Below are 24,114 nucleotides of genomic sequence, written 5' to 3' on the forward strand. Positions count from 1 at the left end.
CAATAGGCCCCTTTGACGGCAATTGGCATTACTGGATCAAGTTGGCCTTAGCTAACCTGCTAAATTGCACCTCAATCCAGCCGCGTACTGACACCGAAACACTGAACCCGTCCCCGCCAACCTGCGACTGCGACTACACTTTGACTTGCATTTACCTCGAGCTGCGCACAACTACTCGACTATTCGTCACCTTGACTGCTCTTCAATGGATGCCCTTCTCGATGCACTTAGATCAATAAGCCACCTCCAACTTCGACACCTTTGATCTCGGATCGATTCTTTCTATCCTTCTCTGCTGCGCTCTTCTCAGGGTCCTTGCAGTCCTTCAAACCGAATCCTCCAGCTACCCTCTATCACCTCCTCTACCCGCCTGCCGTACTGTCGTTCCTCCTCTGTGCCCGGACTACTTCTAAGAATGAGCAACTGATAGAAGAGAAGGAAGTCGCCGGCATTACTGAAGCCTGTTGAATTGCTTTGGTTTTCCCTGAAACCCCTACCCGCCGCCTCCTACTGAGAAGCCGATCTGGTGGTCGTGACTCGGATGAAACGCACATAACAGCCTCGTCGCTTCCTGGAACCGACAAAGCGTCGCATCAACCAAGGCAACTGTCCTCACTATCACTGGTGCGTGAACGCGTCGAATACTGAAGAGAGTCTGGCAAAATGAAAGGTTTCAGGCAGAGAGTGGTAAGTATCCTCCCAAGCCGCGTCTTGTGCCATGCCTTTTAATCGCTTCCGCTCACTGATATTCTAGCACGAGCAGTTATCGAGGGCGAAAGATAGTAACAAATCGTCCAAGAAAAAAGATGCGAATAATTCGGGCACTGCATCACCGCTGTCATCATCCACTACGCTCCCCGGTAGTGATTCGAGATCCCCCAACAGTTCCAACACCGCAACTCCGACGTCTTCGTCAACGAATCTGAATGATCTCCGAAATAAGAGTGGGAATCATGAGAGCACCAATACCAGCCACACCACCACCCAACACCATGCTGGCTCTGCAACAGGGTCAGGTTCGCTGGCTTCTCATTTCATGTCGCAAGGCTCTGGTCATGGACCGGGTGGACCTGGAACAGCCCCGGGCCGTCATCACATTGCTCCAAGCGTTATCATCAGTCCAAGTGCTCCTCACATTCCTGGACCTGGTGCGACTGAAACGATGCCTGGCGACCTGGCGCCCCCCAAGGCCGGCCAAAAATCCCTCCTCTTCGACCGATTGCAGAGTACCCCAAAAGATGTGCCCGAGGGTGTCCGAACTCCCAAGAGACAGCATTCATCACGGTTTGATGTATCGGACCAAAGAGCTCGTGACCTGGAGAAATTGCCCGGCTTCCATGAAGTCCCTCCTAACCGAAGACAAGAGTTGTTCATGCAGAAAATTGATCAATGTAATATCATCTTCGACTTCAATGATCAGACCGCCGACATGAAATCAAAAGAAATCAAGAGACTCGCTCTCCACGAACTTCTGGACTACGTTGCCAACAACCGGTCGGTGATAACCGAACCGATGTATCCGAAGGTTGTCGAAATGTTCAGCAAGAACCTATTTCGCCCCGTTCCTCCTCCTGTCAATCCACAGGGTGAAGCATTTGATCCCGAGGAAGATGAACCGGTCCTGGAAGTTGCTTGGCCTCACATTCAAGTTGTCTACGAGTTTTTCTTGCGTTTCATTGAAAGCCAAGACTTCAACACAAACATTGCCAAAGCTTACATTGATCATCATTTTGTCCTTCAGTTACTGGAGCTGTTTGACTCTGAAGATCCCCGGGAAAGAGACTTTCTCAAGACGACGCTTCACCGCATTTACGGCAAATTCTTAAATCTTCGGTCCTACATTCGCAGATCTATCAACAATGTCTTTTTCCAGTTCACCTATGAGACCGAGAGGTTCAACGGCATAGCCGAACTTCTCGAAATTCTTGGTTCAATCATCAATGGCTTTGCTCTCCCACTCAAAGAAGAGCATAAGCTGTTTTTGACCAGAGTACTCATTCCTCTTCACAAAGTGAAGAGTTTGAGCATGTATCATCCTCAGTTGGCATATTGTATCGTGCAATTCCTAGAGAAAGACGCAGCGCTGACAGAAGAAGTAAGCTTTCACTCATGTTATCTTGTACTTATTATGCTGATTCCGTATTCCAGGTTGTGCTTGGTCTACTACGCTACTGGCCGAAAGTTAACAGCACCAAGGAAGTCATGTTCTTGAACGAGGTCGAGGACATTTTTGAGGTTATGGATCCACAAGAATTCGCAAAGGTCCAAGAGCCTCTCTTCAACCAGTTGGCCAAATCCGTGGCGAGTCCTCACTTCCAGGTTGCGGAGCGTGCACTATACTTCTGGAACAACGAATATTTCTGCAATCTCGTCAGTGACAACGTCGAAACCATCCTCCCGATCATGTTTGCCCCATTGTATGAAAATTCAAAGGGTCATTGGAACCGGTACGTGTGCTTCCGTTCGAGTTATGCAATCCGCTAACGAGTGGCCAGCACAATACATGGCATGGTTTACAATGCAATGAAACTTTTCATGGAGATCAATCCTCAACTTTTCGACGAATGTTCGCATGATTACAATGAAATGCAGAACACTGCTGCTCAACGAGAAAAGGCACGCGAGGCGAAGTGGGAGAAGCTCACCGAGCAGGCAAACCGTATGAAGGCCGGATTGGCAAAGCCCCCGACAACTCCAAGCATCAAGGAAGTGCCAGAGACAGATGCCGCACAGGACAACCAAGAGAGGCTAGATGCTCTCAAGTTGCATGATGAGTCATCGTCAAGCAAGCCATCGTCGGTAAGCCCGTATCTGCTTTGCACCGCGCGACCCAGCGATACCCTCGTTACCACCTTGTTATCTCCATTTTGGCTAAGACATTCTTTTATCATTATAGTGACGTTGATGGCTGTTTCTGACATGGCTTTGGAATCTCCAGAGGCGACGCGCAGACTCACATGGGCAGACTAGATCTCGCCGGTCTAATAGCAGTTTGGATGGCAAATCGAGAAGACATCGCGCACATTCTGGAGGATCAATCGAATTTCACCGGACAGTACAAATGCCTCATACTCACCGCCACGCCGGTGGCTTGCCGCAACGTTGACTCAAGCGATTCTTGGACTGTCGGTGGTGGCAGCGAGCTATGACTGAGTGATCAAACGTTCACTCTGAATCGTCGACAAGTGATCGACCTTGATTGATGTTTTGGGTTACCTCGAGCTGGCGCTCAGCCTGCGAAGGATTCAGATACCCGGTCAACACCGTGAATTTTACCTTGGGTTTTGGCGATGTCCTGGGGATGATAGAGTACCACGAGGCGCTAATCGACATGTTCAGCCTCTGAAATGAAGACACGAGCAACATGGGCGGTAAATGCTCCTAGGTGGGAAGAGGAATCGGAGAAAGGCAATGTCCGAGTTGTAAAGAAATGTCTTCAACCTCTTTTCCAGTCTAGCAGACCTTGGAATGTATGTCCCATAATGTATTTTCCTCCCCCAAGGCTGCACGCGAGCCTTACTAGGCCCCCGCCAAGTTCCACATTAGGCGGCTCCATTGACGAATCGAGTACGATTGGCTTTTGGCAGTCCACGCTATTCCCGTTAACGACTAACTGTATCACGTGAGCTGCACGCTCGAGGCATCGAGCGTCCCCCCTCGGATTCACTTTTCTACCTCGCGCCTTGATTCTCCGCAGAGGTCTCCATACAAATTTGGTCGGAGGAGGCACACCAAGGTCAACAGGGCAACTTGCCTACACCCATTTCTTCCCTTTACATTCTCGTTTAGTATTATTGCAGGGAGCGTACTTAATTGTGTTTGCATCTCTTTCTCCAGCGACCAGTTAATTGCGTTGCACACCTCCTGTAGCGACTCTTTTACTCCTGCGCTCTCAGTCACATTCGCCGAGGTGCAAATGGGCCTTTGCAGAAGCGAACCCTAATGAGGCCGCTCAAGCGTTGCGATACACCTCTCTCCTTACGGGTAGCCGACTCTCCCACTCTCTGGTGAAGTCGGGAGGTCGACCCAGAACGACGACAGCATGGATGCCTTTCAGAAGATTGATGTCTACGCCGCAAGGCTCAGTGATCCAAAGATTGGTAAGTCGCGTGTCCGCCGCAAACACCTTCCGGGATATGCTGTCTGACTATGACATTGTTCTAGATACACGGACAAAATCGAACGTGGCGACAGAACTCCGCGACTCTATCGAATCTTTGTGCACCCCGTCCAGTGTCTACACAAAGTTCTTGACGAAGTTATGGCCTGTCTTCAAGAAGATCCTGGAGGGGACGACAGATCTGAACCCGACCTCCTTCGAACATATCCTTCGGAATCAGATTCTCGAGATCCTCCATAGATTACAACATCAGCTGCACGAGGTTGAACCCTTTGCTTTAGACATGGTGGAAACGCTGATGGAGCTGGTCAGGGTGGAAAATGAGGATAATGCTGTTTTGTGTCTGAAGACGATCATGGATCTCGAGCGTCACCAACCGAATGCCACTGCTTCAAAAGTTCAACCCTTCCTTGACCTCATTCAAGAGATGTTCCAATTGATGGAACAGGTGGTCCGCGACACCTTCGATTCTCCCGGGCCGCATCACCAGGCCTCATCTTTGACGACCAACCCTCAAAGCCAGACCTTCCAGTCTCCGCGCCCTGGCTCGCCCGCCACGACGGTGTCCGATCCAGGGACGGAAAAGAAGGAACACGCCCCCCTGGCGAAGGGCATGCAGTCCTTCAAGGTTCTTTCAGAATGTCCTATCATCGTCGTGTCTATATTCCAAGCGCATCGAACTTCAGTTGCTGCCAACGTCAAGAAGTTTGTACCTTCTATAAAGGGAATTCTCATGCTTCAGGCCAAAGCACAAGAGAAGGCACACGCGGAGGCTGCGGCGAACAAGACTATATTCACCGGAGTCAGCAAGGAGATAAAAAATCGTGCTGCGTTTGGTGACTTTATCACCGCCCAAGTCAAGACGATGAGTTTCCTGGCATACCTTCTCCGGGTATATGCAAACCAGCTGACAGACTTCTTACCAACTCTGCCGGGTGTGGTTGTCAGGTTGCTAAAAGACTGCCCGAGAGAAAAGTCCGGCGCGCGCAAAGAACTGTTGGTTGCAATACGGCACATCATCAATTTCAACTATCGCAAAATCTTCTTGAACAAAATCGACGAGTTGCTAGACGAACGAATCCTTATCGGTGACGGCCTGACCGTATATGAGAGTATGCGTCCACTAGCGTACAGTATGCTCGCAGATCTCATACACCACGTGCGGGACTCGTTAGAGCGCAATCAGATACGGCGGACGATCGAAGTGTACACGAAAAACCTCCACGACAACTATCCTGGTACAAGTTTCCAGACGATGAGTGCAAAGTTGCTGCTCAACATGGCCGAGAGCATCACCAAACTGGAGAATAAGGAAGAAGCGAGGTATTTCTTGATTATGATTCTCGATGCGATCGGCGACAAATTTGCCGCAATGAATTATCAGTATGAGAACGCCGTGAAGCTGAGCCGCCATTACGGAGACAAATCCAAGGAGAACCAAGCGGAGACATACATGGATGACAAAGACGAGGTTCCGGACTGGGACGCTGTGGACATATTTAATGCCACTCCTATTAAGACGTCAAATCCGCGAGAGCGAGGTGCAGACCCAGTAAACGACAACAAATTCCTCTTCAAGAACCTTGTCAACGGGCTCAAGAATATGTTCTACCAACTGAAAACATGCAACCCTCCAGGACTGAACGTAGACCAAGCAAGCATTCCGATCAACTGGAACGAAGTTTCCTTCGGCTACAACGCTGAAGAGACTCGCGTGGTCACCAAGCTCTTCCACGAAGGAGCTCGCGTTTTTCGCTATTATAGTGCAGAAGCGCCGGTGCCGGACATGCAATATTCCTCCCCGGTGGACTTTATGGCAAGCCACTCAATGGCACAAATGACCAGAGAAGAAAAGGAATTGTTAGAGAGCTTTGGGACGGTATTTCATTGCATCGATCCAGCCACCTTCCACGAAGTCTTCCAAGCCGAGATTCCTTACCTGCACGAGTTGATGTCTGAGCATACGGCCTTGCTTCATCTGCCTCAATTCTTTCTTGCCAGCGAAGCTACATCACCAGCATTTGCAGGGATGGTTCTTCAATACCTCATGAACAAACTTCCCGAGGTTGGTTCGTCAGACATTGTCCTGTCGTCGATATTACTGAGGATGTTCAAATTGTCATTCATGGCTGTTACGCTTTTCTCGACACACAACGAACAAGTTCTGCTCCCACACATCACGAAGATCATTACACAATGTGTACAGCTGTCGGTAACGGCAGAGAAACCCATCCATTACTTCATTCTTCTTCGATCGCTCTTTCGAAGTATTGGTGGTGGGCGCTTCGAACTCCTCTACAAGGAAATCCTTCCGCTTCTCGAAATGCTCCTCGAAACTTTCAACCATTTGCTCCAGGGCGCCAGAGACCCTCATGACCGAGATTTGTACGTTGAGTTGACTTTGACTGTGCCGGCGAGACTCAGTCATCTGTTGCCGCATCTCAATCACTTGATGAGACCCCTGGTTGTGGCTCTTCGAGCTGGCCCGGATCTTGTCGGGCAAGGATTAAGAACGCTCGAGCTCTGCGTTGACAATCTTACAGCAGATTATCTAGATCCAATCATGGCTCCAATCATGGATGATCTGATGACTGCCCTGTTCGAGCATCTGAAGCCTCAACCCTACCAACATTTCCACTCCCATACGACTATGCGCATTCTTGGTAAACTCGGTGGACGTAACAGGAAATTTCTGAATCATCCCCACCGTCTGGCTTATCGGCGCTACACTGACGACGAGCCTAGCTTTGATATTCGACTCATCGACACGAGCCGGGACCGAGCGTTTCCCATGGACACTGGCGTCGACCTAGCCATTAGAAAACTTACTGAGACAACGAAGAACACGAATCCGAAGGCTTTGGATCTATATTACAAGGAGCAATCGTTCAAGTATATCAGCAATCAAGTGAAGTTGTTCATAGGCCAGGATTACCTTCCTGACGACTTCGCAACTCTTCTCCGACTTCAAGCAAATGACCTTCTGGCCCGACGCTTCCAGACATACGCTGATATGTTAGCCGATAACGAATTTGGTAAATCGGTGCACAAACGTCGAGAGCAAGAGGAGAATTTGAAGAAGCTACTCAAGGCCTGCTTCAGTGCAATGACTGTCCCGGATCTGAAACCGCAAGTGGAAGTTTTCGTTCAGAGCATCTCTCGCCATTTTACTCTCGTGGAACTTGGTCAGGCTCTGTGTGACGCTGGCCGAAGAACGAAGGAATTTGATGTCAATCTCGGCGAAGGCGCGGTCCATCTTAGCACTCGCATACTAGCCGACGTGATCTGTGATTGTCTGGCTTCTGACAACATCTTCATCCGTGAGGCTGCGGAAGCATCAATGCTGGCTGTTGTGGATACGGCTCGTACTATCTTTGGGAGCGAGGAAAAGGTCGCGAAACTTCCATTTTTTACACATCTCACCCAGACATTCTGCCACAAATGCCGTGAAGTGGAGTGGTTCACCAAGGCTGGTGCGACTTTGGGAATACAAATTCTGGTCAAGAAGCTGGATCTGGGCCAACCCTTCCTCGCCAGTAAGCAACTTGAGATCATCAAAGCTTTGCTCTTCGTGATCAAGGACACGCCTCAGGAAGTTCCAGCGAGTACTCGGATCACCGCCCAAGAGACTCTGGAATTCATTCTTCGGAAATGCTGCGCCGGCCAGACCCGAGAGATGCTCATGAACGAGAGGAGCACTATCCATGCTCTTTCTGTGACCTTCAGTCTCGAGCTATCCCACATGAATACGCATGCGCGTGAGACAGCACAACACGCATTCTCGGTGATGGCAGAGGTTGTGGGTCTTGAGGTACATGAGCTGATCGACCCAGTTAAGGAAAGATTCCTGCCTCCGATCTTCAACAAGCCGCTTCGAGCCCTTCCGTTTCTTTCACAAACCGGCTTCATCGACGCAATTACATACTGCCTGAGTTTGGGTCACGACCTTGTCCCGTTGAACGACCAGCTCAACCGGCTTATGATGGAGTCATTAGCGCTTGCCGACGCGGACTCTGAGATCCTTCATCCCAAACCAGACGAGTACAACAATGCTCAGTTGATTGTCAATCTCCGGGTTTCATGCCTGAAGCTTCTTTCTATCGCGATGAGCTTGCCCGAATTTGCGACGGGACCACAAAATTCCAGCCGTGCCCGCATCATCACCGTCTTCTTCAAGCTCCTTTACTCCAAGTCACCCGAGATCATCGAGGCTGCTAACGCCGGTCTGAAGGAGGTGCTGGTCCAGACCTCGAAGCTCCCTAAAGATCTTCTCCAGAATGGACTGAGGCCTATCCTGATGAATCTCCAAGACTCGAAGCGTCTCACCGTCGCAGGGTTAGAGGGCCTTGCGCGATTACTGACTTTGTTAACCAATTACTTCAAAGTCGAGATAGGTGCTCGATTGCTGGAGCATATGAGAGTGATTGCAGATGAGCAGCTGCTGCAAAAGGTCTCCTTTGGCCTGATTGAACAAAACCCACAGATGAAGATCGTTACGGCGATATTCAATATTTTTCACTTGCTTCCCCCTGCGGCCACCAGTTTTATGGGAGACTTGGTAAACAGCGTCTTGGACCTGGAAGCAAAATTACGCCGTACAGTGGCCAGCCCGTTCCGTCACCCGCTCATACTCTATCTCGACAAATATCCGAAGGAAACGTGGTCGTTCTTTCAGTCGCGCTTGCAGGAGGAGAAGTACGGCCGCTTCTTTGCGCAGATCCTAGGCTCAGATTCCAGCCCAGCTATTCGTGAAGTTGTCATGAACGACACTGAAGCGTTTATCAAGGCTGCGTTCGACGTCGAGGCCATACCAGAGCGCCATACCGCGGCGATCAATGGCATCTACATAGTGCACTCAATCTGCACGTTTGAATCCGCTAAAGACTGGCTGCGTGATCAGGAGCAGCTCAGGGCCAAGGTTCTAAGTGCTGGTCAGGAAATCGAGGGTGAACTACGCAAAGATCAGCTTCAACCTTCACAGCGTCTACGTGCAGAGCAAAGTGGAGATCAAGTGATGGATATAATGACACAATATCTAGCGTCATCGCCAGACGATCTCAACTTCGTGATCGAAGTCTTCTCTTCATCTGCACAAGGCACGATAAAGACCCCCCTAAAACTGATGAAATATATCTTTGATTCCATCATTACCGATGAATCTGCAAGCCGCAGGTACAATATCATTGAGCGGTGTCTGGACGTTTACTCTCAAAAAGCTGAATCCTACAAGGTGAAGACGTTCCTGTTGCACAACGTGGTCAACCCCATCATGGCAAGGGATGTGCAGAATACTCGTCAGGAGAATAGCAATGCAGCTCCACTAGCAGACAGCAAGCTGTTCAACCTGTTTTTAGAGCGTCTGTGGAAATCGGCTACTCCCGATGGCAGCGACGACTCATCACAGCCAGGTGTCGACCATACTCGCATGGAAGCGCTGCAACTCTCTGCATTCATTCTGAAATATCACAAAGATGCTGTTTCCGAGGACCGGAAAGATATCATCAAATATTCCTGGGGACATATCAAACTGGAAGATGTGATCAATAAGTACGCAGCGTATGTCCTGATATGCTACTTCATCCGGTCTTACGACACACCCCCAAAAATCGTGGTCCAGATCTACAATCAGCTTTTGAAAGCTCACCAAAATGAAGGCAAAGCGTTGGTCACCCAGGCTCTGGAGGTGTTGGCTCCGGTACTGCCTGCGAGAATAGGCGCCGGTGCCAATGCCCCTGGAGACAAGAGGACGCCTTCGTGGGCTCGACTACCACGCAAGATCTTGAACGAAGAGACAGGTAATTTACAGCAGGTCCAGAGCATTTTCAACTTCATTGTGCGCCAACCGGATCTCTTCTATGAGTCGAGGGAGCTCTTTATCCCGACAATGATCCAAATGCTTAACAAGCTTGCCCCTCCACCAAACCCTTCGAATGAGAACAAAAAGCTTGCCTTGAATCTTATTTCTCTGATACAGCAATGGGAAAGTCGACGTGTCTCACCGGTATCGCCTTCTCAGACTGGAGCCGACTTGACGCCTACACGTAAGAGAGATCACGCTGGTGACCAGAAGCTGGGCCCACCAGCAAAGGAGAAGGCCGAATACGTGATTCCACTTGAGCTTCGCACGGCTGTGGTCAAGTATATGATCAACTTCATCACTACTTTGCCCGAACGCTTTCCCGCCCCAGCTGCAGACCTCAAGGCTAAGACCATGCAGAAGGTCCAGCAGCAGCCTTTACCAAACGACATGTGCAAAAAGGCCGTTCAACTACTCCGAGTTCTTCTGGCACCGAATCTATGGACAGATGTTGATGTCGGTCTCTATGAGAAACTGCTTGATCCGATCCTGAGTGGTGAAAAAGCAGACAAGGCAGAGGACAAGCAATTGACATGCATGATCAACGCCCTGCAGGTCATGCGAATTCTGCTAAGCACGAAGTCGAATGAATGGATCATTGATCATATGGAAAAGATCCAGAAGCTGTTGGAGAAACCACTCAAGATGGAAGAGCCCGAAATCCAGGACTGTTTGCATCAAGTGACTGACGACGATAAGTCTCTTCCGCTGGTTCGACGTGTTCTCGAGGCAATTCCGGCTCAGAAGACGGATGATGCAGATGCAATGGACTTGGATACCCCGCCTTCAGACTTTCCGACTCGATATTCCAAGATCATGGTCGGCGAAGCTTTGTCTAACGGCAGTTATGTCTCGGGTATAAACAACCTGTGGACTCTTTCATTGGTACGACCAGCCGATGTTGATGACCATATCAACGGAGCGATGAAAGCTTTGCAGCAGAAACTGGCAAAAGAACACATCAATGCATATGTGATCCCGCCTGGACCTCCTCCCCAAGGTTGGCGTCTTGGTGAACCCTTGATGGACCCCTACGACTTCGCGCTGGGTGTTGACCTCATAAAGAAAACTATTGACATTCTGTCGTCCCGAATGAGTGAACTCAACGAGCAGCGTCGACCGTTCCTCAGTGTCCTTGCTTCGCTTGTTGAGAAGTCGTTCAACGTGGAAATGTGCAGCAAAGTGTTGGACATGGTAGAGAAATGGGTCTTTAACTCAACCGAGCCATACCCAACACTGAAGGAGAAGACGGCAGTGCTGCACAAGATGCTCATTTTCGAAAAGTGGCCCAATCAAAATCTACTTGAGCGCTTCCTTGAACTCGTCTTCAAGATCTACGATGACCCAACTGTTACGCGAACGGAGCTGACAGTGAGATTGGAGCATGCTTTCTTGATCGGAACTCGTGCCAAAGACGTGGAGATGCGAAATCGTTTCATGAACATCTTCAACCGTGCCTTGTCCAAAACTGCCAGCTATCGACTGAACTACGTGTTGACACTGCAAAACTGGGATACGCTTGCCGACTCATTCTGGTTGAAGCAAGCTTCGCACCTGGTCATGGGCTCTGTTGAAATGTCGATGCCCGCTCGCCTCCACCCAGAAGATGTCCGCGTTTGCCCCCTATCTCAACTCTTCAACGCCAATCTTATCAGCGCCGATCAACGAAAAGACGATCCAATCATCGAGGATAGCCTGGACGCTCTAGTTGCCGCACAACGTCGTTTCAATCAAGAAATCCATGAGGTCAAAGTCCGTGACCTGCTCGAGCCCCTTATTCAGCTGCAGCATATTGATGACAATGTTGCCTACGATGTCTGGGTCAAACTGTTCCCACTTTGCTGGTCTGCCCTGAACAGGGATGAGCGTCTTGACCTCGAGAAAGGCATGGTGACCCTGCTGACTCGAGAATATCATCAGAGACAACTTAACCTTCGTCCCAATGTCGTTCAAGCATTACTGGAGGGTGCAGTGAGGGCTAAACCAAGGTTCAAGGTGCCTCCTCATGTTATGAAATTTCTGAGCAGAACATATGACGCGTGGTACACTGCGCTTATCTCCCTTGAAGAATCTACCGTTGACCCATTGATCGATACGCCGGCGGTTCGCGAAAGCAACCTGGATGCCCTCGTGGAAGTCTATGCTGGCCTTCAAGAAGACGACCTATTCTATGGAGCGTGGAGAAGACGGTGCAAGTTTATGGAAACCAATGCCGCCCTCTCATACGAGCAGCACGGCATCTGGGATAAAGCGCAACAACTCTGGGAGTCAGCCCAAGTTAAAGCACGTACTGGCGTTGTGCCGTTCTCCCAAGGAGAATACTACCTTTGGGAAGATCACTGGATGATTTGCGCTCAGAAACTCCAACAATGGGACATTTTGGGCGAATTCGCAAAGCACGAGAACTTCAATGATCTTCTACTCGAATCAGCCTGGAGGAATTACGAAGCTTGGTCCGGCGAAGAAAACCGAAACCAGCTGGATGCGATGATCAAGTCCGTCTCCGACGCTCCAACACCTAGGCGAACCTTCTTTCAAGCATTCATGGCACTTCTACGATACAGTTCTAAGCAGATGTCGCGTTTGGAGTTCCAGCATGTTTGTGACGAAGCCATTCAGCTCTCTATCCGCAAATGGCATCAACTTCCCAAGCGTATAACAAATGCCCACATCCCCATTTTGCAGAACTTCCAGCAGTTGGTCGAGCTTCATGATGCTAGCGTTATTTGCGATAGTCTCATGGGCACCAACGAGCGTAATCTTGACAGCAAATCACAAGAAGTCAAACTCCTCCTGCAAGCTTGGAGAGACCGGCTACCGAACATCTGGGACGACATCAATGCGTGGCAAGACCTGGTCACCTGGCGCCAGCATGTTTTCCAGCTCGTGAACTCGACGTACTTACCTCTTCTCCCTCAAGGCGGTAACAACGTTGGCAACAATTCATATGCCTTCCGAGGTTATCATGAGACGGCTTGGATAATAAACAAGTTTGCCCATGTCGCCCGAAAACACCAGATGCCTGAAGTGTGTATCAATCAGCTGGGCAAGATCTACACGTTGCCCAACATCGAAATTCAAGAAGCCTTTTTGAAACTGAGAGAACAAGCCAAATGCCATTACCAGAATAAAGCCGAGCTGAATAACGGGCTTGATGTGATTAACAATACCAATCTCAACTACTTTGGCGCACAGCAAAAGGCCGAGTTCTATACGCTCAAAGGCATGTTCCTGGCCAAGCTCCAGCACGCAGAAGAAGCGAACGAAGCGTTTGGTGTAGCTCTCTACTATGACCTTCGACTTCCAAAAGCATGGGCCGAATGGGGCCAGTATTCCGATCGCAAGTTCAAGGAGAATCCATCCAATATCGAGGCTGCCAGTAATGCTGTCAGCTGCTACCTCGAAGCGGCTGGGCTTTATAAGAGCGCCAAATCAAGGAAGATGCTTAGCCGAGTATTGTGGTTACTTAGTCTGGATGACGAGGAGGGGCACATTGCTAAGGCATTCGAAGACTTTAAAGGCGAGACGCCAGTCTGGTACTGGACGACGTTCGTGCCTCAACTGCTCGGCAGTCTCGAGCACAAGGAGGCACGCCTTGCCAAATCGGTGTTGGTGAAGATCGCCAAAGGTTTCCCCCAGGCACTGTTCTATCACCTGCGGGCGACAAGAGAAGATTTCTTGGGCAAGAAAAAACAATACGAGGCCCAGAAAGCCAAGCAGCAGAAGAATCAGGAAGAGAAGAAGGAATCTGGGTCACGACCGGGCACGGCCAATGGTGAAGCCCAGACCAATGGGTCATCGTCTCCCAAACCTAAGCAGGAGCCAGATGCCGACAACGGCGAGGCGAATGGTACCGAAGCGGGCAAGAAACCTGAAGAGCCCAAGAGGCCATGGGACTACACCGACGAGATCATGGCTGGCCTAAAGACTGCATTCCCCCTCCTTGCGCTTTCAATGGAGACAATGACAGATCAGTTGTCGAAGCATTTCAAATGTCCGCCAGACGAGGATGCCCATCGACTTATTGTTGCGCTGTTAAATGACGGACTGCACTACATCAGCCGGGCACCCATGACTTATGCCGAAGGGGCCAAATTGCCGCCTCAGACGGAAGCCAATGTTGCGCGATTCGTACAATCTGTTCTCCCAGCACATATCCGCAAATCATTTGAGGCAGACTTTGTCCAAACCAAACCGACGATGTATGAATACATCCACAAATTAAGGAAGTGGCGAGACAAGTTTGAACAGAAGCTCGATCATAGACAGCAGTGGGCTCCCCTGGAGTCCTACAGTCATCATCTAAGCGAATTTAAATTCCTCAAGTTTGACGACTCGGTGGAAGTCCCTGGACAGTATCAACAGCACAAAGACAAGAACACCGATTTCGTTCGTATCGAGCGCTTTATGCCGACAGTTGAGCTTGTCAGGGGCAACAGCATCTGCCACCGCCGTCTAACAATTCGTGGCCATGACGGCTCTCTGCATCCCTTTGCCGTTCAGCATCCAACAGGTGGCAAGGTCCGTCGCGAGGAGCGCATCGTACAACTGTTCCGGATCTTCAACCAGACATTGTCAAAGCGCAAAGAATCCCGGCGCCGAAATCTGTACTTTCATTTACCCATCTTTGTGCCGATAGCACCGCACATTCGCCTGGTACAAGACGACGCCTCATATGTAACACTTCAGTCCGTGTATGAAGACCACGTCCGCAAACTTCCTCCCAACACCATGTCCCGGGATGAACCGATCCTCTTTGTCCTCGAGAAATCACGCACCATCGCCGAGCAGCAAAAGACAAGTCCCAGAACACCTGAGCAGGTTGCAATCATGAAGACTGAGATCTTCACCACGATCCAGGAGAGGTGGGTTCCAAATACCATCGCTTTGAAGTACTTCCAGACGACCTATCCATCTTTCGAAGATTTCTGGCTCTTCCGGCGGCAGTTCAGTTATCAATTTGCGGCCACCACGTTCATGACATATATAATGCATATGTCCGCGCGGTATCCGATGAAATTCTCCATCTCGAGAGCCACTGGAGATATTTGGGCCTCTGACCTATTGCCTAACCTCAATTCGAGTCGAGCATTGTTCTACAATCCTGAACAAGTGCCCTTCCGCTTGACTCCAAACCTGCAGACACTCATGGGTCCCCTGGGTGTTGAAGGGATCTTCACAGCAAGTCTAATGGCGATCGCACGCTGCCTCGCGGAGGGTGACAACGGATACGAAATGGAGCAGCAACTCGCTATCTTTGTAAGAGATGAGATGTACAACTGGGCTGCTGGGCGGCCTCAATCTAGTGGAAGTGGTGGCCAAGGGGGAGATCAGAAAATGGAAGGGTCACATTTAAGAGAGCTAGTGGCTATGAATGTCGAGTTCATCACGCGGCGTGCGCTCACATTGGCGAAGACGCAAGGCAGTGTCGGTGCTCCTTCGGTTTCTTCAGGGACACAAGCTGCCAATACCAACGGCGCCGTCTCTGGCGCAGAGGGAAGTGCAAGCGGTGCGGCGGCCGCGGCAGCCACAGCAAACGCGATTCCCACTGGTGTCACCGGCGTCCTACCTGCATGTCAGAACGTGGTGGATCTGGTCAGCAAGGCGACTGATCCTACTCGACTCAGCGGAATGGATGGGTTATGGATGCCTTGGCTGTAAAATACAATATCTGGGACACGAAAGGGAAGAGGAAAGGAAGTTAAGGCGGCTCACTCCAAACGGCAATTTCAGGAATTGGTTTATTCGGGTTCATGCGGCGTTTCTGGACGGGCATGATGTCAATTCGATGCATTGACGACTTTTCGCTAGGCCGGTGGTTTCTCTATTCTTCGGAGTCCGGCTCGGGAGGATGGCAACTCGAAGCATGATGCCTCGAGGCACGACAAGTCCAAGGGCATACAGGGAATCACACGATGTGGTCAGGACAGACGATATCTCATCCATCAACGGGGCGTTTCGGGCGAGGCGGTATATCTGTCTTTTTACATATCACCACCACCACCACCATCAACATCCGCACAACTCCCCTGATACGCCTTGATACATCCACAAGCCCTCGGCGTCTGAGACGAAAGTCGAGGACAGGAAAGGAAATGACTTTGGGGGAATTGTGTGCAAAGATATCGATTGTTTGGCAGACGGGGTGGCGCCCTTATTTCTACTTCTACTGGATTATCACCTCTTTCTAGGCCTGTATAGTTGCTTTGTTTTTTTTTTGTTCTTTCTTCTTTCTGGCTCTTTAGCAGAGCAAAAACCAAAACAGTTCTTTAGACCCAAGGCCAATGGCCGACAGACAGACAGACAGACAGACTATTCATGATTGTCCACTATGTTCATCAAGGCGTCTACCCACTGGGTTGCTAATCATGATCACGGCGTCTATCCGACGTTGTTCTGGCTAGAGAGTCATACTTTTCCCACGTCAATCAACCCTTTAGGATATTAAAAGGTATTCACACCAAGTGTAGAGGTCGCCTGTCCCTCTTGCCCTTTCCCGTTTTTCTCAATCCTGGACCTCAATCGCCAGCTACCCATAGTTTCGTCCAAGCCAAACCCAAATTCTGTACAGGCGAATAGAACCAAGTGGCGACGCATGGAGATCTGGACTCGTCACAGGAGATCTGACCTTTCGAATACAAAGGCCCAATGCAATAATGTCCTCAAATTCCCTTGGTCCTTGTCGTTAAGAGTCAATTGACTAATTTCGGTTCGGGAGAGCTGTTTGCGAATCGGCAGAAATTACAGGCTTGACTTGACAATGTTGTCATCGGCCACAGTCGAGAGATCCAAAGACGACCATTGGTTATCATCGTACAGATCTCAGTGCAGCATCCAGAATCTCATTCGCATGCCCGTCCATTCGTTGTTCGATCTTCCGTTCGTTACTCATCTGCTCTGTCGAGGTGGTAGGCGCAACGGCCTCCTTACCTCTTCGCTTTGACCTCGTTCCGATTCTTGACACAGGCGCAGGCGCTCCTTGCTGTATTGTGGCTTCGAGCTCGTCAAGTGGCTGATCCTCTTCCAAGGCCCAGAACTCCAGCGCCCGACTGAGCAATGTTCCGGCGACGCCACCGCCACCGGCATCACCACCGAGAACCCGTACAGCCTCGTGAAGGGCCATGACCGCTTCTTTCGTGTGGCCGACCATGCTAAGAAGGACCAAGCCGCGACTGGTGTGAATGCTTCCAATGAGATTGCGCTCGTCGTAACCACTGGCTGCGCCGCTAGGGCTGAGGCCTGTGCTGGTGCCAGCCAGACTGAGATGGGCAAAGGCTGTCATTCCACGTCCTGGCTCGTAGGCTGATGCGGGAGCTGCCCCGCCAGTGGCTGTTCTTAAGCACTCGTCAAATTCGGCGAGCGCCTCTTCAAACCTTCCCATTCGCCTCAATGAGTGTGCTAGATTTGCCCTTGTGGCAACCCATGCAGTCATGTTGCATCCCAAATCCGAGGCGAGTTCAAGGGATTTGTGAAAAAGTTTTGCTGCAGCAGGGAGGTTGGACTGGTGGTACAATATGACGCCGATCTCATTGAGCACTAGGGGGTCGCCACCCAGACTGGCAGTATTATTGAATATCCGGTTGGCCAAATCATCCTCCGAGCCTGATTTAGGGGTGCCGCTGCTCATCTGGAATGCCGCAAGGCAGTATTCCCAAGCCAGCTGCATATTGTTTAGAGCCAAATGCTGCATGCCTAGGAACAGCTGGGGCAGGTGGCTCCCCTGAAATAACCTTGCTGCCGTCGAGTAGGCCGCAATGGCCTGATCGTGCTCGCCCTCGGCCGCAAACGTATGGGCGAATCCTATCCACGCAGCGGCGGAGTGCGGGTCCATAAGGGATGCCTTTGAAAAGAATCGGCGGGCCTCAGGAATACGGTATGTTGATAAGTAATACGTGCCTATGGCCAAGTAGGTGTATGACTCGTGAGGAGCGTGAGTTGCCAAGGTGTGTGAAAGATGGAAAAGAGTATTGTGAGATCCTGTCTCGTACAAAACAGCGAGGTGTAAGGGATAGAGACGTGGACTGTGCCCAAGCGAAGCATTGGTGTTGCTCGACGTTGCGTCACCGAAGGCATCAGAGCTGTTTTGCGAGTTGAGGATACTCGTTGTGATTGCAAGCGCGTCGTGAAAACGGCACTGGGTGTACAGTGTCTCTGCTCGAGTCAGAAGCAAGTCTGGATTGGACGCCAGGTTGTAGTGGGTTGAGAGAGTCTCGGTGGCGTTAGCAAGGGTCTCGGGGGCCGAGTACTTGGACAACCGCGTCGTGTATAAAAGCTTTGTAAAGTGAGCGGCTTCCTGAGCCAAGGACTGATCTTCGATGCGTATCGAGTCGAAATCGAGTTCTTCGAGGAAGGCCAACTCCTCGGCAGGGGACATGAGAGAGTTCTTCATCAGCTGGTCAAAGGCTTCAAAACACTGCACATCTATTCGAACGGCATCCTTGTAGCAGTCTCGTGCCCGGTCAAAGGCATTGCGTTTTGCGAAACACAAGCCACGAAGATAGCACATGCCCGCCTGGAATTTCAGTTCTTTCTCTGATTCTCTGTCACGTTCTCTTTCTTCGCTGAATTCAATCCTGTCCCGCTGGGCTCTCGCTCCTCTTTGAGTGATATTCCTCTGGGAATGGCCATTGATGTGTGCCAATTTTCTTCTAGCATTGTGGGAAGTAGTGATCAAGTGAGTTGGATTTTCCTCGCCGAGTATTCCCAGTGCTTGGTCATATCGGCCTTGCTTGACGTAGCAATGAGCAGCCAGGTATCGACAGGAGAGACTTCGATTGATCAAGTCCTTTCGAAGAAGCAGAGCCAATGCCCGGGTGAAGTTATTGTGGCCAAAGTGGACTTGAGCTAGCCAGAAGGCGTCGGCATCGTTGTCTGGACACGTTAGGTTTGGTCTCTGCTCCAGTGACTGTACTCACATACTGGTCAGGGCAAGAACCTTGTCTCCAATATAGATAGCCGCATCATGCTGACCCTTGTTGAGAGCGTCTTGCCGCCACGTTCGGAGGTATTTGTCCATTGTTGTGGTGAATAGTTGGTGTGAAGGATATGTGAAGATGCATCAGTATTAATGGGGGTAAAGAACTGAAGAGTCAAGAGATAAGAATGAGAACCAAGTCATCTAGCAAGAGCAATTGCTCAGGAATGTTCTTTCCAAAATATCATTCTGCCCCGAGGATATTGCACCTCGTGAAGCGTAACGGCGTCGACTGCGGCACAAACAATCGCCATCCTTTCAAAGGGCGAGTGCGAAACGTGGGGATCAAGAGACGCGCCGAACAAGTCAAACTCCGATTGGCTGGTTTTACGGTTCGCCCGCGCTCCCTCAAGCTGCCGCCTGTGGCGTCTGATTTATTATATTCTCTCACCCACTTTCATCCTCCCAGGCACCTCACATCCTCTCCAACAAGTCGTCAACATGTCGGAACGAAAGGTTCTCACCAAGTACTACCCTCCGGAGTTCGATCCCTCCAAGATCGCCCGCACTCCTAAACATCTCCGACCGACTGGGCCCAAGACAATCCCCGTCCGCCTCATGGCTCCCTTCAGCATGAAATGCACATCCTGCGGAGAATACATATACAAAGGTCGTAAATTCAACGCCCGGAAGGAGACAACCGACGAGAAATACTTGACTATCTCCATCTACCGCTTCTACATCCGCTGCACCAGGTGTTCTTCCGAGATCACTTTCAAGACTGACCCGAAGAACATGGACTATACCTGTGAACGAGGAGCAAAAAGAAACTTTGAGTCGTGGCGAAATCCCGAAAATCCAGAGCTGAAAGAGACCGATGAGGAGCGTTTGGATAGACTAGAGAGAGAGGAAGCCGAGGAGGAGGAAAATGCGGAACGCAACGCCATGGAGGAGCTGGAGCAGAAGATGGAGGAGAGCAAGAGGGAGATGCAGGTCGCAGACGCCCTCGATGAGATTATGCAGCGAAATGCACGGATAGAGCGCGGCGAAAAGGGCGGCAAAGAGGACGAGGCTCTAAATCAAGTGAGAGATCTTCAGAGAGAGGAGAGAGAGCGACAAGAACGGGAGGATGCCGAAGCTGCCCGCAAGGCATTTGAAGCTGCCAACGTCGAAAGGACGAGGCTCGAGGAACAACAAAAGGCAAATGGCCCAAGTAATCATGTTGCACATGACGAATCAGACGAACCACATCGACCTGCGCAGCCGCCTCCGTCATTCGAGAGGGTTAAAAAGATCAAGAAACCTCTGGTGCCCGGACTGGTGCGCAAGGCCGAGCCTATGACAGCATCAAAACAACCCCCTGCACCAGTTCCTGTACAACCACCTACTCTCGGCTTGGGTGGTTATGACTCTGACGAAGACTGAGATCGCCGGGATCAGGCTTCCTGCAGAGCTTGGAGGTCAATCTCGTATATTCTCCTGGTCCCCAAGTCTCCCCACACACAGCTGCCAGGGAAGACTTTGGCGAGATCTACCCCATCAAAGCTACAATTACCACATATGGTCTGCACTTGCCACGTCACATTCTCTGATCCTCGACACTGACTGGTGTGTCTGCCTCCGCTGCAGTATAGCCTTATCGGTCTGCAACTCTTTATTGGCCATGACCCCAATCCTGTACAACCCCGAGAGATGGAGGCATTTGACAACATGTTTGCGCCAAGCTGGAGAAGATGGACAAATTGCATAGCTGGGAGGAAATGGCGGCTGGTACAATTGCGTTTCTACTGCCAGCTTGCTATCCTGAAGAGAGACCATGGCCATAGCAGAGAAGGATGTCTGGTTGAGTAGGCATGTCTATCACTCCTGAGTGCGAGGAAACTAAAATTGTCAGTCACCGGTTGCTCTTCTGGATTGGGCAAAGCTCTTGCGGAGTACACCTACAAAGCAGGTTCTCTCGTTGTCGCCACTGCTCGGAAGCCCGAAACCCTCTCATACCTTCCCGACACTCCGAATGTCCTCAAGTTATGCCTCGATGTTACTTCCAAAGAGCAGGTGGCGCAGGTTGTCCAAGCCACCGTTGATAGATTTGGGTGTCTAGATGTTGTGGTCAACAATGCAGGGTATGGCGTGACTGGTGACACTGAAGTTCTCCCCGACGCTGATGCACGGGCACAATTCGAGACCAACTTCTGGGGTGCCGTCAATGTGACCAAAGCGGCTCTTCCCATCCTACGAGAAGTCAATCCGCCTGGAAAGGGTGGCCTGTTTATACAGATCTCATCTGTGGGTGGCAGGGTTTGTTACGCCGGTTCGGCGTACTACCATGCCAGCAAATTCGCTTTGGAGGGGTTCACAGATGCACTTGCAAAAGAAATGCACCCGAATTGGAACATCAAATTCACTATGATCGAGCTGGGGGCTGTGGCAACCAACTTTCCACAGAATATGGTCCTGCCTCCACGGCATCCAGCTTATGAAGACCCAGCTTGTGGATATAATGCCGTCAGAGCCTACCTCACCAGTGCATCAAACGTCGTGCAATGGAACGATGCTGCAGTCTGTGCTCAAGTCTTGCACGACCTTGCATGCAAAAGGAATGACATTACCCCACCGGTGAGACTCGCTCTGGGTGCCGATTCATGGGCCGTCGTCAAAGCTGAGCTGGAAGGTATTATGAAGGAGCACGAGACATGGAAGGCCGTGGCAGAGAGTACTTCTCACGCCGAGAACCAGCGAGCAACGGAGTTTTTGCTCAAGTCGGTGCGCTAGTGTCACTGATTAGAGGCCGGGTCATCCTTGGTGTCGGGATGTTGATGTCGCATACACGAGGACATGATTGCCCGAAGACATGTCAAGTTACCTTTCGTCCCCAAGCCTTACTTTGCGTATTACAAACCCTCGTTGGAACAATGTCCTCGCTGTAAAGTCCGTCGATGACGGCTCAGATATGGTGGTCTGATGTGCCACCTCGATGGACTATTTGCGTCGTGTAGGCGCCGGGAGTTGCGCAATGGACGCACCAGCGACTTCCTGGTACCCTGGCAACGTACTGGATCTATCCCGCTGAATTCGTACCGCCCAAATCACGAGCTTCTATTCTTGACCTCATGGCGCTTTTTAGCTTCAAAAATACCAACACAAGCGCGCACTCTTGATTGGTCTGTTATTTCCACGTTGGAGCAACACATGAGAAAAGAGCCAATGTCCACCTAAGCGCCCATATAGGCTGATCGCTTTGAAGAACCCGGAGATTCCGCCGTTACCGAAAAGATGCAGATCTGATCGCTTGTCGCTAGGGACTCTCCAAAGAACCAATCATGGGAGCAGGCAGATATTGAATATGCCATGAATAGCACCACTGGCTGTTTTACCAACTCACCCCTGCATGCGGTGTGGAAGCATTCAAAGACACAGGTCGAAGGCAAAGGTATATAGAGAGAATCTCTAGCATTCGTGCTCCCTCAAAAGCAACAGGAAACAGGTGGTCTATGGTCAAAACTACCCGGCGGATCACTTTTTTATACAGGTCGAGACAATCACAATGGCCAGTCAGGCAAGCACTCCATCCTCTATCAGCAGTCAGTACTTGCCCATCAAGGACATCCAAAGCTCTGAACATACGCACTCCTTTGCCTCCTTGTACTATCGGCAGCACACCTTGGTGCCTAACAACATAAATGTCGAAGAGAATCAACTTTCCGACGAACGCTGGAGCAGACACGCCTTTAGCATGGGTGTTCCCTTCAACGACATTCACCGACCCCATCCAGACGCCCGGAAATTCGCCCAGAAGATGCAAAGGAAGCCTAGGATAAGCGACAGGCGATTGACAGAGTTGTTGCTCCCGCTCATTCAGACAGCAATGAAGTCGTCAAGGGGATTACACGTCGAGACTGATGCGACATTCCACCCGGACGCTATGCCCAAGGGAAGTCCAGCTGGATCCATCTCACCCAGTCAAACACATCACTGGAGCATGCCACTCCCTACCCCAAAGCCTAATATCACCGTTGGTTTCAGCTCCAAGAGCTTCACCGTGCACGAGCTCGAATTGCAGGACGGTATCATCTCGGACTCCCACGGCGAACCTTGTAATCTAGCCAAAATCTCTCGACCCATCCGTGGCAGGGATACATTGTTCTGGCCGTTTTTCAACGTCGAAATACAACGAGAATCCTTGACGGCCGCTCAGAACGCAGCAGCAGGTTCAGGGTCAACCTGCAACAACGCACTCGCACTTCTCGCAGAAGCCGCAGATGAGCCTTTGCTTCAAAGCCGGGGAAGAAACTTGTTTTGGCAATCAAGGCGGGCTGTCTGTTCATTTTCTCTCTCGATACACAACAGTTCAGGGGAAGGTGGCAAGGTGGCAACCCTGAACCTCCACAGCTCCGAGGGGGGACTTTGCCATACAGCGAGTCCGATCCGAAATTACGATCTTTGCAATGAGCGAGATGTAGAATACCTGCTATCACGGCTAGTCAGCCTGTTTGTGTGGGCGGAGAACTCTCATCTCCAGCAGATCTTCACGCTCCTCGAAGCCCTCGATGCACTCGTCCGACTAGAACCAGGAAGAGAGTATCTGTCGGACAGCTTCCCTCACGAGTCAATGGATACAGTTACCAGCACTCAGGGCCACGTGAGCCCTGGAAAGACCAAGTTCGAGATGGTCAAAAGTGTACTTGCAGAGATCAGTCCGAAATGGATACGGGCGCAAGGGTAGGTCTCGGGAACGAGTGTACAGGGATTGTTTACAAAGGCGAACTGAGCAAATATTATGATGTGATACTTAATGAATGAATATAATGATACAAGCACAGGGGAAGACGCCACTTTTTTGTCGGGTCTTGACACCGCCGTCACAGCTATCAGATTCCGTCTCTATGTTCTAAGAAGCTGGTGCCCCTTAGGAATATTCGCCTTGTGACAAAGTGCTCGGTGTCGCACGATGGCTTCTTGACATTCTGAGTTTCTCAAGCTCGTGAGCCTTTCGGCTGAGAAGGCGGTGTGATCGTCGAGAGGCTGCAGATACCTGTACTCGCACACTGGGTCGGGATGTAAATAGCCAGCCGAAGGGGGGGGTTGAGTGCATTGATTGGCTGCCTTAGCGCTGTGGATATGGACTAGACCTGATTAGTATCAAGCGTGAATATCTCAACCAACAATACCTTCATCACTGTTTCCCCTCATATCCACTTCCTCTACCACGATATCTTTATCACT

The 24,114-nt window shown here is 50.6% G+C and overlaps 5 protein-coding genes across 5 annotated transcripts; 4 read left to right on the forward strand and 1 right to left on the reverse strand.

Annotated features, from left to right (window-relative positions):
* Positions 1–663: 663 nt before the first annotated feature.
* AYO21_00690 (hypothetical protein) lies at positions 664–15,638 on the forward strand (the record flags this gene model as incomplete). Its single annotated transcript, XM_022650680.1, has 7 exons — positions 664–687; positions 755–2,095; positions 2,149–2,447; positions 2,496–2,799; positions 3,989–4,100; positions 4,165–9,108; positions 9,160–15,638. The coding sequence occupies 7 exons, from the start codon at positions 664–666 to the stop codon at positions 15,636–15,638; spliced, it is 13,503 nt and encodes a 4,500-aa protein (XP_022517294.1).
* Positions 15,639–16,785: 1,147 nt separating this feature from the next.
* Positions 16,786–18,993, reverse strand: AYO21_00691 (hypothetical protein; the record flags this gene model as incomplete). Its single annotated transcript, XM_022650681.1, has 2 exons — positions 16,786–18,848; positions 18,897–18,993. 2 exons carry the CDS (start codon positions 18,991–18,993, stop codon positions 16,786–16,788), a joined length of 2,160 nt encoding a protein of 719 aa, XP_022517295.1.
* A 399-nt stretch (positions 18,994–19,392) lies between these two features.
* AYO21_00692 (hypothetical protein) lies at positions 19,393–20,316 on the forward strand (the record flags this gene model as incomplete). Its single annotated transcript, XM_022650682.1, has 1 exon — positions 19,393–20,316. One exon carries the CDS (start codon positions 19,393–19,395, stop codon positions 20,314–20,316), a length of 924 nt encoding a protein of 307 aa, XP_022517296.1.
* Positions 20,317–20,707: 391 nt separating this feature from the next.
* On the forward strand, positions 20,708–21,663 carry AYO21_00693 (hypothetical protein; the record flags this gene model as incomplete). Its single annotated transcript, XM_022650683.1, has 2 exons — positions 20,708–20,738; positions 20,786–21,663. The coding sequence occupies 2 exons, from the start codon at positions 20,708–20,710 to the stop codon at positions 21,661–21,663; spliced, it is 909 nt and encodes a 302-aa protein (XP_022517297.1).
* Positions 21,664–22,435: 772 nt separating this feature from the next.
* Positions 22,436–23,614, forward strand: AYO21_00694 (hypothetical protein; the record flags this gene model as incomplete). The annotated part of the gene is made up of 1 exon (XM_022650684.1): positions 22,436–23,614. One exon carries the CDS (start codon positions 22,436–22,438, stop codon positions 23,612–23,614), a length of 1,179 nt encoding a protein of 392 aa, XP_022517298.1.
* Between the last annotated feature and the right edge of the window lie 500 nt (positions 23,615–24,114).

The sequence above is a fragment of the Fonsecaea monophora genome (assembly GCF_001642475.1).
Source record: "Fonsecaea monophora strain CBS 269.37 chromosome Unknown Scaff2, whole genome shotgun sequence".
Lineage (NCBI taxonomy): Eukaryota > Fungi > Ascomycota > Eurotiomycetes > Chaetothyriales > Herpotrichiellaceae > Fonsecaea > Fonsecaea monophora.